The following is an 18,114-nucleotide window of genomic DNA, read 5'->3' as shown; positions in this document are numbered from 1 at the left end:
CACTCAAGGTGATCATCTAGAACCCCGGCATTATCACCACATCCAGCCTTTCCTAAAACCCATTCGGAATCTTCCTCCAGGGACAACAGTCGGTCAGAAGGCAAACTATCTGAGTCCCCCTTGGATTCCGATCTGGATGAAGAATAGGTTTCTAAACTCTTCACTATAGTGAATAGCCTGATAGGCGCTTTAAGGTAGACCCTTCAGGTCACAGATCAGTCGTCTACTACTTCAGCGGTGACTTTTTAATTCTGACGCCCAAAGCATTCACCAAAGTTATTTCTTCATCATGCAGAGTGCAACCATGTCTTGACCAGATACTGTAGCTTTCCTGACAAATGTTTCACTAAATCTAAGAGTCTAGATCTCATTTTCTGGACTACTTAGTAAAAAGGTGCTTGCCTTGACCAGCATCCTGTTTGGCAGAACACCTCACCCTTCCTTTGTTTAATGCTTCCGCTTTACAAGACATCCGTGATGGGAACATAGTCACTAGCCGAAATTTCCTTTGAGGCAGTTAGGTCTGCATTCAGGACTATTTTCACCTCTATTTTGGTCAGCAGGGCCTCCACTGAATGGGCTAACCAGTTACTAGATATTCTTTTCAGCTCTCCCCCCTAAAGAATTTGCAGACATTGTGCACCAGACAGCCCAGGCAGGGAAGTTTACATGCAAAGCTTCTCTAGATACAGTCCGACTCATTGCTCGCACATCAGTGGCTTCAGGAGCCACATACTGGACCCTCATTTAATCTGAGCCCCCCCCCCCCCACCCGTCCTCAGCTCTCCAAGTCCTCTTCCACTAAATCTTCTGTGTGAATGGCAGCCCCACCCTATGTGGGGAGGGCTCTTTCTATTCAAGGGAATTTGGTTTGGCCTTGTCTCAGACGCCTCGGTTTGGGAGCTTATGTCTTCTTTCTGCCCCACCTCCAGATCGCTTCTTCAGCTCCAGAACTGTGAGGTGCCCTTCAAAGGCAAATGCTTTCATTCGGGCAATAGACAACCTGTCCTCTCACATCATCATAGCTCCTGTTCCTCCTCCTCAACACTTTATGGGTTTCTATCCCAATCTGTTTGTGGTACTCACTTTTGTCTGGCCCGTTCTGGACCTGAAGAAGTTGAATTAGTATGTCAAAGTCCTACATTTCCGCATGGATTGCACATATAGGATCCAGCAGCACTCGCTGAAAATACAAAATCCACAGGATGGGAAGGAAAAAGGAATGCAAAGCCGTAATAGGGTTAATGAACCAAAAAAAAACCTAGCTAGAAGCAGAAGAGGGAAATTCGGCAGCATTCAGTGATGGTTAAAATTACGTCCAACCTTTATTGTTCCATATTTAAAACGAGGATCCGGCAACGTTTCGACCTAAAAAGGTCTTTGTCAAGCATGATAGACTTTTTTAGCTCGAAATGTTGCCGGATCCTCGTTTTAATTATAGAACAATAAAGGTTGGACGTAATTTTAACCATCATTGAATGCTGCCGGATTTCCCTCTCTTCTACATTTCCGCATGGAGTCACTGAGGTCTGTCATTACATCCATGGAACTGCAGGAGTTTCAGTCCTCCATTGATATTTAGGAGGATGCCTATCGTGCTAATTTTTCCAGTGCATGCACAATTTTTTCCGCTTCACCATCCAGCTGGTTCACTATCCATTCAAGGCCTTTCCATTCGGTTTGACCATGGCCCCTGAGTCTTCACAGACATTCTAGCGTCAGTGATGGCTTTACCCCACTCCAAGGGGATAGTAGCCATCTCTATTACATCATGGTAAAAGCTTATGGTCTCCTCCTTCGAGGTGATACCTTTTGTCCAATTTCACGCTTTACCTTGCCAGTGGACCATTCTCTTGAAGTGCAACAAATCCATGGAATCTCTCAATCGGAAGTTCTGAATACCTGTACAGATACAAAGCTCCCTACTTGGTTGGCTGGGTTTCCCACTAATCAATCTCTGATGCTCCTTTCTGTCCCTCCAAAGGCAGGTACTCACCACAGATGCCAGCTTTTTTCGGCTGGGAGGAAAGGGGAGGTCGTTCCTCGAAGTATCACTGCACAAAGCACTTGGAACAAACAGGAGTCCACTCCACTGATACATGTGTTGGAACTTCGGGCCAATCTTCTTTCCGTTCAAAAGTTCACATCCCACCTTGACAGGTCTCTCAGTTCAGGTCCAAACCGATCATGCAATGGCTGTCATGTACATAAATCATCAAGGCAGGACCCTCAGCACGAAGTTGACGGCAGAAGCAGTGAAAATCTTGACATGGGTTGAGGATCGTCTTCCAATGCTCTTGGCGGTCCACGAACTGGGAGTGGAGAACTGGATAGCAGACTACCTCAGCAGAAAGACAGTAAATCCAGGAAAATAGGAACTACATCCCGAAGTCTTTCAAACACTTTGTCGAAGGTGGGGTCAATCAGACATCTACCTAATGACGCCCAGAATCAATCGCAAGTTACCATTCTATGTGTCCAGGTCTCAGCACCTCCAAGTTTATCAAGATGGAAAGCCTCATACTAATTTTCATTGTTCCTGATTGGCCCGGTCGTGTGTGGTACATAGATCTCGGCGACCTACTCATTGATTCTACGTGGCGCCTTACTTTTTGAGAAGTATGTATGTATATGCATTTGAAAAAGACTTTGTGTCGAAACGTCATGTATCTGTGACTTGAGGAGGAATAAAGCTCTGCATCATTTATCTGCACCTGGTTTGCTGCCATACTTTTCTCTACATACTTGGATTGCTTTGGAAATTATTTGGATCAATTTCCTTGTGGCGATTGCAATTTACCAGTTCATCCCTTATTGGGTTAAGGTTGTGCTGTCTGCAACTCTGCTTGTCTTTATTACTTTTTGAGAAGAACTTTTTGAGAAGATCTTTTTTTACAGGGGCCCCCTTTCCATCTAAATTGGGCCATGCTTCATTTATTGGTGTGGCGGTTGAAGTGGCATTCAAACCATGGTGAAGGTTAGAAAACCCTCCTTCTCTTGGTTTTATCAACGTGTATGGAAAAATGTCTTTCTCTGGTGCGAACATCACGACCTTCCTGTGTGTTTTTCTTTATATCTCCTACTATCCTCCCTACAGGATGGTCTTTATACGGGCCTGAGCCCTCGTTCCTTGAATGGTCACGTATCCACACTATCCATTCCTTTTCAATGTCCACTGGCCTCAAAGTCGACTGTCTATACTTTTTTACAGTGGGTCGCTCATACTGTACCTCCGTACCATTCTCTGTTACAACCTTGTAGCACTCGATACGCTACAGTCTCATCCCTTCGAACCGTTGTTCGCATGTGTCCTTATTTACTCTTGGTCCCATGTTCTTCATCTGTGTCCCTCAATGCAACAGCTGAGAAAACAAGATTTTATGTACTTGTAAAATTTTTCTAATTTCGTTCATTGGGGCGGATGGGGGGCAGCATCCACCCATTTTGTTGTTAGTACTTTCACATGTATTCTTCCTTCTTTGAGTGTTCTTTTTGCAGTTGCACATGGTGCTACTTCGAGTTACAATATTAATAGTTTATACCTGTTGTTATATTGACCATTTTTGCATACAAACTAGGTAACTTGGTGCCTGCAGGAGGAGTATAGCTAGTAGGAGGAGCTAACACTTCTGCTTGGTGTCCGCCTCCTAGTGGCAGCAGCTATAACCACGGTATTCAGCTGTTTTCTCCAATGAATGCAACAAGAGAGATTTTACGGTAGATACAAATACTTTTTCGCACCTCTCCATGAAAACTCAAGCAGAGCATTGTATAGATTCATAGAAAGTATACAAGTCTGTCACTCTTCTGCTTGCATCTCTGAGCAAAGTCAACCCGAATTGTCACAGTGAGCACCAGCTGAGCACTTCTACCCTTTCATTTCAGTGATCAGCGGGGGTCTCAGTAGCCGCACCCTCACAGATCAAAACATCTGATGTGTCAACTTTAAGATGAGTTGATGTTTGTTGTATCTTTCATATGTCATTTGTTGTGTCTCCATAGGCATTTCAGTAGGACAATGGAAGAGCTTGTCCATGACCTTGTGTCAGCACTGGAAGAAAGCTCTGAACAGGCCAGAGGATGCTTTGCCGATACCGGAGATCACTCCCGAAGCATTTCATGTCTCCTCAAGCGGCAAGCACGGAAACGGAGAGGAAGGAAGAGACGGTCCGACAATACCCATCACCCATGGGAAACTGGGCACTGTCTAAGCGACGGCTCCGACTCCAGTCTAGAAGAACAGAACAAGGACTACCGGGAATGCGTCAGCAATAATAAAAAAGATAGCGACTCAGACGATCAGCTTTTATTGGCCAAACGGAGACCGACCTCAAATATTAACAATATCCGGAGTAAAAGGCCTCTGTGGCACGAATCTGACTTAGTCGTTGATACCTTGGGAAGTAGGACCTTACGAAGGAGACGTAAAGTGAAAAGAATGGCCATCGACCCACCATCAGAAGTTACTAGTACCATGATGTTGTCCCGGGATCAGGCTATGGACAATGACTCCAAACACTATCAGCACCTGGAAATGTGCAAGAATAAAATAAAGAAGCGGAAAATTGCTGCTCCTCGACACGGGCCGGAGGTTCCTGATGAGGGAGTTGTGGTGGAAGGAGAAGACATCGGCCATGGAACCAAAGACAAGATGGACTATGAAGAACAGAAGGTTTCGGATGAAAACATGAGTGACAGGTGGTTTTTGGGGAAACAGTATGTAGAAATTTAAAGCTGTGTTGTTTGTTCATGTCCACAGGGAAGCGTACTAGAAAATACACAGTTGTGGGTCTGGTGGCTACATTTTTCCTATCCTCAACCCCAAATCTTTGATCACCATTCTTCACTTAAGTGATAGTAACTGGAATTCTTGCATGTAAACTTTTTGAAAAACTTCAGATCCTCATAAGTCCTATGTCGACTGAAGAGGCCAACTCTAAAAGTTCCCTATACATAACCTAAAGTCTCCATTTCGGTAGGACTGGCTAATGTGTATGCTGGTTTCTTGACTTTCCCCCATTGGGAGATGTCAGGTAGGTAAGAAGGGTCGGGCATGTTGGATTTCAACGTGTCCAATCCTTTTGTTCTCATGGGAGATGAGACGCTTGAGGTCACACATGCTCATCTGAACCCAGTGTATATGGTGGGTCAAGAGGAAGAGCTGTGCACTGAACGAGTGTTCAGTCAACGACTAAGAGCCCTTTTACATGGCACGACCTGTCGGGCGCAGGTGCCTGACAGGTCATCTTAGCGATAATCGTTCCTGTGCTTTTACACAAAAATGAACATTACTCAGTGAACGGAGGCGGAGCTTCCCGGGGATCGTTCAGCCTCACCTCCATTCATAGTAAACCGGCAGTTCATAAGTTTATGCAGAAACTGAACAACAAACGACAAGTGAGCAAATTCTCATCCGGGGCCATAATATGTCTGGCCGTCTTAAATGGGTTTTCGGAGCAATACAAAAAATGCAAAGCGGGTAGAGAATGAGAAAGTAAATAAGTAAGCCATACTCAAGTCTCCCCCCTTCCCCAACTGCTGTCCCCACCAGCGGGCTTTGTCGAGAAGCTGCAGTGGTGAGCTGAATGTATACAAAAGTGCCCGCTGTAGCCAGTCGCTGGCCTCTGTGATCTGGAGCCTTAAAGGGGTCTTCTGGGCATTAACTATTGATGAGCTGTCCACAGGATAGGTCATCAATAGTTGATTGGCTGTGGTACGTCACTTGGGGTCCCAGCTGATCGTCTGGCCCACTGTCAGTGCAGCAGAGCCGGACACGGTCATCGGGATCAGAGCTGGAAGTGTAACTGGTGGCTTTGTTCCCATTTCAACGGGTCGAGACTTAAATGTCATTAATTGGGCCGCCTTTCATTGTTTGTTTTAGTGTTTGTGTGCAGTTGGATGACACGCTCATGTTAAAGGGGTTTCTGGGCTTTTCCTGTTTATGACCAAGCCTCAGGATAGGTCGCACTAGTTGATTGGCGGGGATCAGCTGATAGCTGAATGTCATCATCCGGGTCAGAGCAGCAAGCCTCATAGGGGACTTCGCTTCTATTGAAACCAACACATCCGACTGCTCCGGCCCCAAAGGCAACATTCATCCCCGCTGCACTAACAGCGGGCCAGGCCGTGAATCCCCACCGATCACCTATTGATGAGCTGTCCGGAGGATAGGTCAGCAGTTAGAAGGCTCAGATATCGTTGGAGATGCAGCAAAAATGGCTGTAAAAGGCACATAGAGCCGCAGCGAGGCCGGTCAGGATTTCACTGATCAAAATTGTAGCGTGTGAATAAGTCTGGTTGATAAAACTGTAAAACCCCTAAATGTAAGGATACCGAAGTGTTTTCTGTAAGGTTAGGAGGTTTAGGAGTCCCATGGTCCATTTCAGGAGCCGGTCTTCTCTCCCGGCTGACTATTTATCCCTTGGCGTTTGTCTAGCCGCTCCTTCCTCAGTAATGACTTTATTACCCACATACAGATATAGCAAACGTTAACTTGACATATAATGTGCAGTGATAAGTTAACGGGTTTTCCAGGCAGCGCCCCCTAGTCGCTATGCCGGACCCCCGCGAATCGCAGCTCTGAAAAACCCTTTCAACTACAATGCTGTGGATGGAGTTCTGAGAATTGTTACATCTGTAACTTGTCACTCTTTGCAGGCTAGATACATTGGGTTCACCGCAGAGTAGTCACACGGTGATTCAGTCGGCTTACGGTTTTCCATCACTGCAGGTGATGCGCTAATCTTGTACTTCTTCGGGATTCAAAAAAATCCTGTTTTGCGTTTTTTTTTTGCGGCAGGAGGGTTTAGGGGTCTTACTGCTCCGGACGGCCCCCCTCCTCCTCCAGCGCTTGCGTTTTGGGATCGGACTGAATAGCTCGGCATTAGAAAGGAGCAGCGAGCGTTTGATGGAGGCAGATAATAAAATCCATCACTTGTGTCAGCACCTCCATGCAGGCGCATCTGGCTCCCCGTCAGCCTCCCATTAGATTCCCCAGCTTTATGTGCCAAAAATAATACGCTCGGTTGTTCAGAAAAGCGCGGCATTTGCAGCCTGATTACAAAACAAATTTGATTTCTCCCTTTTCTTGGACATTGCAAAAAGGAAATTGACTCAGAATGGTGACTATAAGTAGGGTTTTTTTTTCTTGTGATTAATCTTTTTCTGCTTTTTCTTGTGGCTTTTCCAGCGAATCCAGCAGCATTAGCAGCAGCGACGCGGGTTTGTTTACGAACGACGAGGGACGCCAAGGTACTGGAACATTTTCTCCTCTGCTTGCCGAATTAAGTCTAATTGAAACGTGCTAATTAGTGAAACACTTTACACCTTCTAATTAATACTGTCGGGGAAGACCAAATATTGCGGCTTTTCTGCCGCCGTGACAGGAGTGTAATTCTCTCGTCTAATGTGATAATGGTAGACTTTTTAATGATTCTTTCTGCAATCCGGTCCTTGTTTGCATCGCTCTCCTGTACATATGATTACCTGGCGGTGCCACAAGGCGAGCGGTTTTCATTAGCTGCCTTTTAAAAAAAAAATATATATATATTTTTTTTTTTTTGAAGAGCAGTGCCCACCGATATTCCTATTCAAGGGCTGACTGGGATTAAAGGGGTTGTCCCGCGTCTGGAATCGGACAGCTCTGTACATTGCACAGTTGTATTACAGAATGAGACCTATTGAAGGGAATAGGCCTGCAATACCAATTCAGCCCACTGCACATTGTACGGCACTGTCTGCTTCCTGCTGCAAAACTGCTAGAAGTGGGACAATCATTTTAAAGAAAGGGTATGACTACCCGCAGTACCGCACTTCCCAGTGGGCCGTATCTGGTATTGCTGGTCAGCTCTATTCACATGGATGCATATGGGATGCTATACTGGACGCAGACAGCGCTGTCTCTAAGGAAGGAGAAAATGTAGATTTTCTAATCCAGAGGAATCTCTTCAACATCGTTGGTGCAATAAAGGTTTCCTAAGAAATATGATTACAAGGGCCGTCTATAATTCCGTGCTAATTAAGGGTAGATTCACAAGTGGTGATTACGGCACAGATTTTCCTTTCGTGGAATTACGTACCGAAAATCGATTAGGGGATCCACAAAGTGGGCGAGAGTTTAAAGCCACCTTCATAGGTTTAAGAATCCAGGTCATAAATCTGCACAGATGGTTGTGGATCCACACGTGGATTAAAGGGGTTGTCCCAAGATTACAAGTTATCCCCCCATGCTGATTGGTGGGGGTCTCAGTGGTGAGACCCCCACCAGTATCAAGAACGGAAGTGCGCTGTTCCCCGTCGTCCCCACTGCAGAGTGACTGCACTGCCCGCGGTGAGGAGGAGACTTCATGGAGTGCTGGTTGCACTGGCGCTCCATTCCCTTTTAACAGAACTGCGGAGATGCCCGAGCGGCACCGACTGCTCATAGTCTTCATCACTGCGAGGGGAGAAGTGAACCCCGCAGGGACAGCAGAGCAGCACATGGGAGTCCCATTATTGAGATCAGCGGGGTCTTGGCAGTGAGACCCCCCACGATCAGCAAGTTATCCCATGTTCTGTGGGTAGGGGATGACTTGTAATCTTGATGCAACCCCTTGAAGCCCCATTGATTTGTCACTTTGATTCCTCATTGAGTTGGACATGGAGAGATCCGCACCATACGAACTAAAACACGGATTCAACGGGATGCAAACATGACACAATCAGTCGCAGACGTGGGCACACAAGCCGTGCCAAACTCTGTGCCAAAAACCTTAAGAGAACTCCTCCTCCCTCCAGATAGGACCTCTGGAGCATACGCTGACCCCCGAGGCCGCTGTGGAAGTGTAGCTGCTCTTCTTGAAAGATTTTGACATGTCAAAAGTTTTGATCGCTGCGACCGGGCTGCTGAGACCCCCACTGATCGCGAGAGCGAGCCCGCTGAGCTTGTCTGAGCGCTGTCACTGCTCACTAGTTGATTGGCCTACAGACTCTATTGAGTCTGTCTGCAGCTAGTGAGAAGAGACAGCGCTCCGTGATAAGAACCTTACACCATCCCCGATCACATGTCAGAAGGCTTTAGGAAGCGCTGTTACACTTCACACCCGCAGCATGGCGGTCCACGGATATAACCCAGTGAGCGGGAATACATTCATGGCAAATCCACGTGTCACACATGTGGGTCATGGAATGCGGCATGAGACTCCGACACGTGAGGCCGCACCCTGGGAAAATGTTCCCAGCTTATAAAGGGGTGACTTCTTTCTAGGATATGCCATCACTTTACGACCATTAGGGGTCCGACCTCTGAGACCTTTTACTTTTTTCCTGCTCAGTGCCACCCTGGCTACCAGTTGTACAGTTGTTGGCTGAGTTGCCACTTTGCTAGACGAGGCTGGAACACTGCAGCTATACTGCAGCCCAGGATTGATAGGGGTCCCAGAAGTCGGACCCCCATTGATCATAAAGTGATCGCATATCCTAGCAATATGACATGGGAATATACCTTTAAGCTTATGCTATATCCTTATAATGGTTCATTTCCTGCTCCAGACTCCCTGTTTTAGTTATAAAATTAAAGGAGTTTTGCCAAAATGTGACTTTATTCCCTATCCACAGGACAAGGAATAGACTTTATAATCAATGGGGTTCCCCGCTAATCATGAGAATGGCAGTCCTGACATTCCCCACATGAATGAAGCGGCAGATGCACATGCTCACCACCACTCCATGTCAATGACTGCGCTGGAAATTGCTAAATATGAGCACTCCACTATCTCTGGCACCATCACTGAAATGAATGGAGCACCAGAAAGGAGAACAGCGGCAGCAACACCGGTGTAGAAAAAGAACTTTATTGCTCCATGTACAGACACAGGCAACGTTTCAACTCGATGGTCTTTTTCAAGCCTGAAAAAGGCTATCCAGGCTTGAAAAAGACCTTTGGGTTGAAACGTTGCCTGCGTCTGTACATGGAGCAATAACGTTCTTTTTCTACACCGTTGTTGCTGCCGCTATTCTCCTTTCTGGTGGACTGCGCTGAGAGCTATGGGTCCATGGCTCCTTAAAAGTGGCTCTGCAAGGTTCATTATCCCTCTCCTTGAATAGGATTTTTGTAAGAGTTCTGCTGGATCACCCCGTTGCATTCTGTGAAATGAATGGAGCAACGGTGAACATATACGTCCGCTACTTCATTCACATAGGGACCATCAGAATTACTATTTTCTATATTGGAGAGAATCCGATTGCTGGGACCCCCACAATCATAGTTCTAAAATTATCCGTCATTGACGGAATAAGGGCTGTTTTGGTACAACACCCTTTTAAAATGATAAATTGCTCTCTTCCTGCGTCTACCACAAGGGGGAGCTTTAGAGATCACTGAAGACAGATTTATCATTGCATTCAATAGGAGCTGTGTCTATATACAGCGCCCCCTCGTGGTGGCTGCAGGCAGCCAGAATTTTATAATTTGGCTCAATGCCTGCGTGACGTTAATCACAGAATTTTGGTCTTAGATAAACTTTACTTTGGTGTTTTTAATTGGTGGCTTTCACTTTAAGATGGTTCTAGGAGCCTTGTTGCCTACTTGTCACAATTTGCAGGAAACCTAATCCCGAGTGTCGCCGGTCTTTAATGTAATTTGTTGGCTTTTTACCTTCCGATTCCAGGTGACGATGAGCAGAGTGACTGGTTTTACGAGAGCGAGTCCGGGGGAGCGTGCGGGATGACGGGGGTCATCCCTTGGTGGGAGCAGGAAGGATCAGCAGAGCTGGAGAGAGAGCTGCCCGATCCCGTCTTCGAGAGTATCCTCACCGGCTCCTTCCCCCTCATGTCCCAGACAGCGCAGAGAGGTCAGTGCTGCTTCCTTGTACCCCATGGACCTTGTCCGTTCCTCATGGGGTGTCTTCAGAAGAACATTTTATTGTCTTGTCCTTCAGGCTCCCCACCCGATTTCCTCCACCGTCTCCTCACAGCTGAAGAGCATTCGTTAAAGGAACCAGTGTAGTTCTCTACCATTAATGTAGCACGCCGTTATGCTAATAGCGGTGGTTCTTGTAACGAATGTTACATCTGCACATATAGAGGTGACTAGAACATGTTCAAGTCATTGTAGCAATTCTTCTGCATGGGATATTCAAGAAATCTCCACTGACCGTTCAAGGAGAAGAGTTAACCCTGCTCAGAGGGCATCAACTCTGTTCAGTCTAATGCTGATCGAGGAAGCCATCTACTATCTCGTAGAAGATCTATAGAGGTGGGTCCTGGAGTTGCCTACCTTGGAGCCCAGTGTGACTTAAAGGGGCTGCCAGTGGAAACCCATCCAAGATGGGAGGATTCATGTGCAGCCAGAAGGGGGCGCCGATAGGGCACAGATTAACACTGCACTATTCTGAACAAATGCTCCGCCTCTGGCCCCGCCTCCTCTCGGGCTGCACATGAATTCACCTGTCGGTGCGGTCAGTGGAAATCAGTTGCAAATAGGGTTTCCTAGAGGGGTTTTCCTACTTTTTAAAAATTGATAGAAGTGAACAGATCACATTGACGGAGTCGGGGATCTCGGACCACCATTATGAGGAGTCAATAGAAGGGTTAGAGGGCTTTTCTGGTACTAAGATATTGTTCTCAGACTAGGTCATCGACATCGGACTGTTAGGGGCGCTGCTAGGATGTACCGATCAGCTGATTGAAGGGGTAGTGACGCTCTGCTGAGCTCCGCGGCTTCTTCTCAGGGCACTGACGTCACGTTCATCATTCACATGGCCGGAGAGCAGATCCGTTGCCTTCAGTTGAATAGGACTGAGCTGCTATACGATATACTGCATGCACGTGGTGTGAAGAGGCTGCAGCTGATCAGCGGGGCCCCCAAGTGGCGGACCCTCACCAATCTGATATTAGTGGCCTGTCCTGATCATCAGTTTCTTACTCCCAGAAACCCCATTTAAACCTCTTTGGCGCTGCTCAGAGACTTCTCTTATTGGAAATCTAACCCAACACGTCGGAGGACTCCACCTCTGCAGCCGCTGCGAAACTACAACTCCCAGAATGCTGTGAGGTGGCAAATACTGTTCTAATAAGGAGCATTGAGGTCCGTGATAGTGAGCATGTTATGTCAGAAATCTGCGCCGTGTCAAAGGGGTTTATCTCTCCGCAGAGCCCTTTCATTCTGGGGGGCGGTGGCATGGTCTCCTGACAGCAGAAGGTCATTTTGACTGGATTTCCCATTTTTAAAGTGGTTGTCGCATCAAAGCAAGTTATCTCCTGTCCACAGGCTCTTCACAGGATAGGGGATACCTTACTGATCATTGGGGGCCTGACCACTGGGACCCCCACTGATCCAGTGTGCAAGTGTTCTGAATGGGGAGAGCAATCTGCAGCTGGACATCTCTGACAGCTGCTTATCTCCTGCCAGAACAAAAGGACTGGGCATTGAGATCTAACACACCCGGTCCTATTCTCACCTGACATTAGGAATTATGAGCCCCCCAATAAACATGGCTGCTCCCTCTAAAATCAGTGGGTTGGTCCAAGGTCCATCCAATATGTATGGGGGCCTTGTGTCCCAACAGTCTTTCAGTAAGAGGGTCTTGGACTTTAAGGCTCATGCTGCTCTTACTCTGTGGCGTCCTCATCGGCTCATTGCACCCGTGCAGCTTGTTTAGACGGGCAGATTCATTGGTGAATCGCTCACTTCTCGCTCAGTGTTCACATTCTCTGTCAAACCCCGAATGAGAAGAGTTTGAAGCGGACAAGTGATGGAGCCAGCGATGGATTTTAGTCCTGCAGAAGCTGCAGTTCTGGTTGGTTGTTCAGTCGTCGTCTCGCGGTCAGACAGAATGACTATCGTTCACTCTTGTTCATTTAAATGATCTTTGGACTGATAACGGCTCCGTCTAAACCCCCCTTTAATCTGCTCTGAACGACGTTACACAAACCTGCTGTACCTACCTGCTGTACCTACCTGCTGTACCTACCTGCTGAACCTACCTGCTGAATGCACCTTCTGTCTTTAGGCTTCCAGGCGCGGTTGAGTCATCTGCACGCAATGCAAGCAAGAAGTGTGAGGAAGTCGTCCCTGAATCCAAGTCCCCTGGTAGGTGCCGGCCGTCCTTATACCTCGCTCAGCCGCGTCGTGTTGTACCTGCAGTACTTTACAGATTGGCCCGTCCTGCAGCGTGCGAATACGAAGAGCGGTTATATTGGCGCAACTCTCCAGTGAGAAGCCAATGGGATCAAATGTCTGATTTATCATCTTTTATATAGTGAATTAAAACCAGCAGTAGATCGGGGGGAATCCCTTCATCAGTCATGCTGGGGGGCGCTAACACACAGAGGGGAGGTGGGTATAACAAAACCGGTACAGGGACCTGGAGAAGTTGGCCAATCGGCAGAAGGCGTTCCATGTTGATAAGTGGGAAGTTATACACTTTGTTTTTCATTATTTTTCCCTCAAGCAGCCATGTGTCCCTGAATGTATCAGTGCTGGGGGGGGGGGGAAACCACCATGTAGAACTAAATTACAGCGCTCAATGCCAGTCTGCTGCATTGAAAGCCAACAACATAGTCTTGTATTAGAGTCCGGGTTGTGTTGCAATGCTCGCTGGGAAAAGGCTATGCTAATGAGTGATGGAAAAATCCTCCCCTGCACCATCTATTACCCTAGGAGTCAATATCCAACCTTCCAACAGGCCTCGCGACATGATTGTTGATGTGATTCATATCCGAGTACCGCGGCTTCGGGGATCTCATGCAGCCAACCAGAACCTACCGAGCGCGGAGGAGGGACAATAACCCCGAGGCCGCTGTCTGCAGATGGGGCGTCTGCTTTGGCTTACATCCATGGTCATGTTACAAGGCCGGTAAACAAAAAAGGCTAGATATTGACTCTTGGGACAGCACCAATAGGTGGCGCTGTGGGGGATTATTCAATCACTCATTTACGTAGTCTTGTATTAGGAAAGGCAAGGAGTAAGTGGGGTTGTTACCTCTTTGAGGTCGCTGGATCGACCACCTTTTGATTTTGCATCCAGTTTGCGACATCAGTCCGTTTTATAAGCTTGAAGCAATTCGAAGAAGAACAGCTAAAGTAAAGGGGTTGTCCGGGGTTACAAAAACATGGCTGCTTTCTTCCAAACACAGCACCACCCTTGTCCGTAGGGTTGTGTGTGGTATTGCAGCTCGGGTTCATTGAAGTGAATGGGAGCCAAGCTGCAATATCATACACAACCCAGGGACAAGGCGGCGCTGTGTGTGGAAGAAAGCAGCCATGTTTTTGAAAACTACCTAAAATCAGATGTTTTTATCTTCTAATTATAGACTTTTATGTTCTTGTACTGTTTGTACATGACTACGGGGGGCATCCTTCCTGCCTGAGCTGCAATTAACACATTTAGAGAGATTCCTTATAGACCATTCACAGTGGACAGGAGGAGACCTGGTGACTTCTATGAGAGACTGTTCTAGGCATGTTCTGTGACCTGTGCAGGGAGGGGGAGGAGGTGAGCTGTGACTATTGTGAATGGTGGATCCTGTGTTATCTATATACAGGTGTGACCTCTCAGTGTAATCCTGCCTGTGATGATAATGAGATGACCGGACCCTTCTCTGGAGGCTCTGCATGCACATACATGTTTCCCTGAGAGTTGGCATGCACAGCCTGCACTGTTCACATGCCGACTTCCATGGGTGGCAGCGTGGGGACAGGGAGCTGGGTAAGTATGCAATCACATCCCTGGATCCTTGGGACATGCACTATGATTTAGTTGGTGGCGGTTCCCTGCATCGTGCGCCCCCTTCCTCTGTGAGTCTCCTCGACTCTGCATGGGGGTAACAAGGCGCAGATTGATGTGGCCTGTTGTAGTGATGTTGGGGGTCTCGCAGCTCCCCCTCCTCTACAGTGCGGACCTCTTCTCAGTATCGGTCGCTATTCTGTACATTGTTGGACTTCTTACCACTTGTATGTATGGAAGAGACATTATACCCCCCGTATTACCACTCGTATGATTCTGGACATTTCCTTATAACTGAGGCGGTGTCCAGCGCCGGGCTCAGCCCACATCCGCTTCTAGTTAGATTACCTCCGCTCTGCTAGTGGTGATACTATCAGCCGTAATGGCCCCTATAAATTACCAGAGTGATACTGCAATAAGCCCAGAGAATGGGCTACAAATCCCGTCCATGGTCAGTCAAGCAGAAATACAGATAGATGCATGTGATACACGGGCACTGAGCTGTAGGCGGAGGGAGATCAGAGGCGGCGGTGTTAACCCGTATCACCATGGTGGTCCTGCCTCCCCTTATATGGCCCGCTGCAGGGACCTGCCATGTCTCATAGGGCTCTCACACTGCAATGTAGATTTTACAAGGAATCCCTTGTGACTTGTTTACCTGCGAGGTGCAGAGAACCAAACGGGCAAAATGTATCTGAAAGAATTGCTACATCCCTTTAACCCCTTTGTATGGAGGGGCTGATGCTTCTCCATACGATACAGGTGCCGGCTGTCACAGCGGACCCAGCCAGCAAGAACCACGGCTGTTAACCCTTTAAATGCCGCTGTCCGTTCTGACAACATCATTTAAATTCCCAAATCAAAGTTCGTGTGTCCCGAAGGCCCCCCCCCCCCCCCCAGCCCACTGGTGATGCGTTCACAAAGTGCCGTTCAGTAGCCACGCCAGTGCTGCCATGGCCAATCAGCTATCAAGCCATTCCTATCAGATTGTGGTATAATGTAATCTAATGCATGGGCGATCAGACAATTGCAAGTTCAAGTCCCCAGTGGGGGCTAAAAAATGGAAAAATGAGAAAAAACAAAGTTTTTTTTTTTAAGCATCTGAAAAAAAAAAGGAAGTGAAATTTGAAAAAAAAAAAAAAGCTCCTCTTGTAATTATGATAGAAAATCAAAACAATAAAAAAACCTATTTGGTTTCTCTGTCTCAATTAAAGGTCAATCTATCAAAGTAACGCATTATTGATTCTTTAAAGAGGTTGTATAAAATTACATATACCTAGAAAAAAGCCCAACATATTTTCCCCTTTTGAAAACCAGCGCCACTCTTGTCCATTGGCTGTGCCCGGTACTGCACTCAAACAGAGTTGTGCAGCCAGAAATGTTTCAGACTTTCGGTATTTTCCTTTCCTGTCCATCATTTAGTAAGTGTTCATCTTCCCTCTATAACTTGCCGTGTAGACGGTTTCTTCCTGGTGGGACGCCGCGGCCGTGCGCTCCGACCAGTCTGAGGTCTTGTCTGGCTGCCTCTACTGAACATGAGCTTTTTTTATTGATTGATGACAGGTTACACACAGCCTGCAGTCAGGAGAACCGCAGGCGGCCAGAAGGCGATGAAGACGTCGCTTTCCGATAATAAGGATATTACAAAGTTTTATGTGTTCTCATGTGATTATAACTGACAGGTTTGGTGTGAAGCGACCGGCCAGTCAGGAGCTCACAGAGTATCTAAGTCAGTACCTATAGAGGATGGTTATTGTTGATCCACTTACCTCAGATCTTGGCTGTTTTTCATCTCTGTTCTGTTAGGGCAGATCTGTGACTGCAGTTTATCTGCAATGTCTAGAGGGAATCTAAGGTAGTCTCAGCTGTCTGCTCCTATTACGGAACAGAAGAACAGACACCTGAGTGCAGATGTGAGCCGAGCCTTAGGCCCCATTCACATCTGTGCCCTGCTTCTGGTGTGATTTCCGTTGTTCGGCTCTGACGAGTTCTCTCCTCTCTCTCTGCACTAATACACAGTCTGTGATTCATTCCTCCACTGGCTGTGCTTTCCTCCCTGCCTACAGCTAGTGCGATCTGCCCGCCCTGAAAACATGGATGCTTTCCTATATCTCTGCACTTTTATGTGTTTCGTTTATCCTTCTCCCTCTTCTGACTCCTGTGCTTTCCTTCCTGCCTACAGCTAGTGTTATTTGCCCTCCCTGAAAACTTGGATGCTTTTCTAGATCTCTACACTTTTACCTCTGGTGTGATTTCATTGTTTGGCTTTGACATGTTCTCACCACTCTCTGTACACTGATATACATTATGTGATTCACCTTCCCACTTCCTGTGCTTCCCTCTCTGCAAGCAGCTAGTGTGATCTATGCTCCCTGAAAACCTGCATGCTTTCCTCTATCTCCACGCTGTTTACTGCTTTGCTCTTGCCCCTACCCCCTGCTTTGTGTCATCCTCCCACTCTCTGTGCTTTCCTCCTTACATACAGCTAGTGTGATCTGCCCTCCCTGAAAACCTGGATGCTTTCCTCCATCTGCACAGTTTTTCTGCTTTGCACATTCTCCTCCTTCCAGTCCCTGTGCTTTGCTCCTTAGTGCAAAGTGCACAACGTTCGCCTCTGGACTATAAACATATTGCAACAACACTGGACGGACTACTTTAACTGATAATGGGTGTTGAAATCTTCCTGCTCAAAATAGTGCAGCCTGCTGTGCTATATTGCCTAGGATTTCATGCCGAGGCCTCCGGCAGAGACAAGCGCTTCGCCGTACAGTAGGTATCTCCAAGCCCGAGCCGCACAAAGAGTCCTATAAAATAAAGTACATGTCATATCTCGGAATCGCCAACTGTATTTTAACCTCCCCGCCTTGGCTTTCTCAAACACGCATCAAGCTATCTGATTATTCTTTCCATTCCCCGCTTCCATTATTCTCAAATAGTCCTATAAAACCCAAAATATGAGAAATAGGCAAGAAAAAAAAATAATACGGGAGGGTATTTTATGTCTGCAGGTGATGGATCGGCCCTCCGGAAAGGGAAACAAAACACTAAATATCTGTAATCCCGCATTATTTACCGCATGGCTGGTTAAATGCTACTTTAAGCCTCATAAAATTAAAAGGGAAGAATCTCCCGACTGTAGCAGGAATTGGATTTAGGGAGAAAAGGTGCGGCGCCAAAATATTGCTACAGAATTAAATGTCAAAAATCTTCTTTAATAGCAGATATATCGTTCACACTGTGTGGTTATGATTAATACATTTAATCTAAATCACTGAGAGTTGCTCCTGCCTCTTCCATAAAATACAATAGGACACAAATCAGTTTTACTGGAGGCGGATAACAATCGCCAAATAATGCATCTTCCCGCCCAATAAATTGTCACTTCTACCTTTAACTAAAAATCAATTCA

At 46.9% G+C, this 18,114-nt stretch overlaps 1 protein-coding gene across 1 annotated transcript in view; it reads left to right on the top strand.

The window, feature by feature from the left end:
* Positions 1 to 18,114, top strand: part of GPATCH2 (G-patch domain containing 2) — a 173,833-nt gene that overhangs the window by 17,174 nt on the left and 138,545 nt on the right. Inside the window, exons 2-5 of the mRNA XM_066595076.1 lie at positions 4,003 to 4,698; positions 7,190 to 7,251; positions 10,647 to 10,829; positions 12,990 to 13,069. Coding sequence (XP_066451173.1) covers positions 4,003 to 4,698; positions 7,190 to 7,251; positions 10,647 to 10,829; positions 12,990 to 13,069 — 1,021 coding nt within the window. The remainder of the gene's footprint in view (positions 1 to 4,002; positions 4,699 to 7,189; positions 7,252 to 10,646; positions 10,830 to 12,989; positions 13,070 to 18,114) is intronic.

The sequence above is a fragment of the Eleutherodactylus coqui genome, chromosome 3, assembly GCF_035609145.1.
Source record: "Eleutherodactylus coqui strain aEleCoq1 chromosome 3, aEleCoq1.hap1, whole genome shotgun sequence".
Taxonomy (NCBI): domain Eukaryota; kingdom Metazoa; phylum Chordata; class Amphibia; order Anura; family Eleutherodactylidae; genus Eleutherodactylus; species Eleutherodactylus coqui.
Note: the sequence above shows the minus strand (reverse complement) of the source record. Positions and strands in the feature narration are given on the sequence as shown.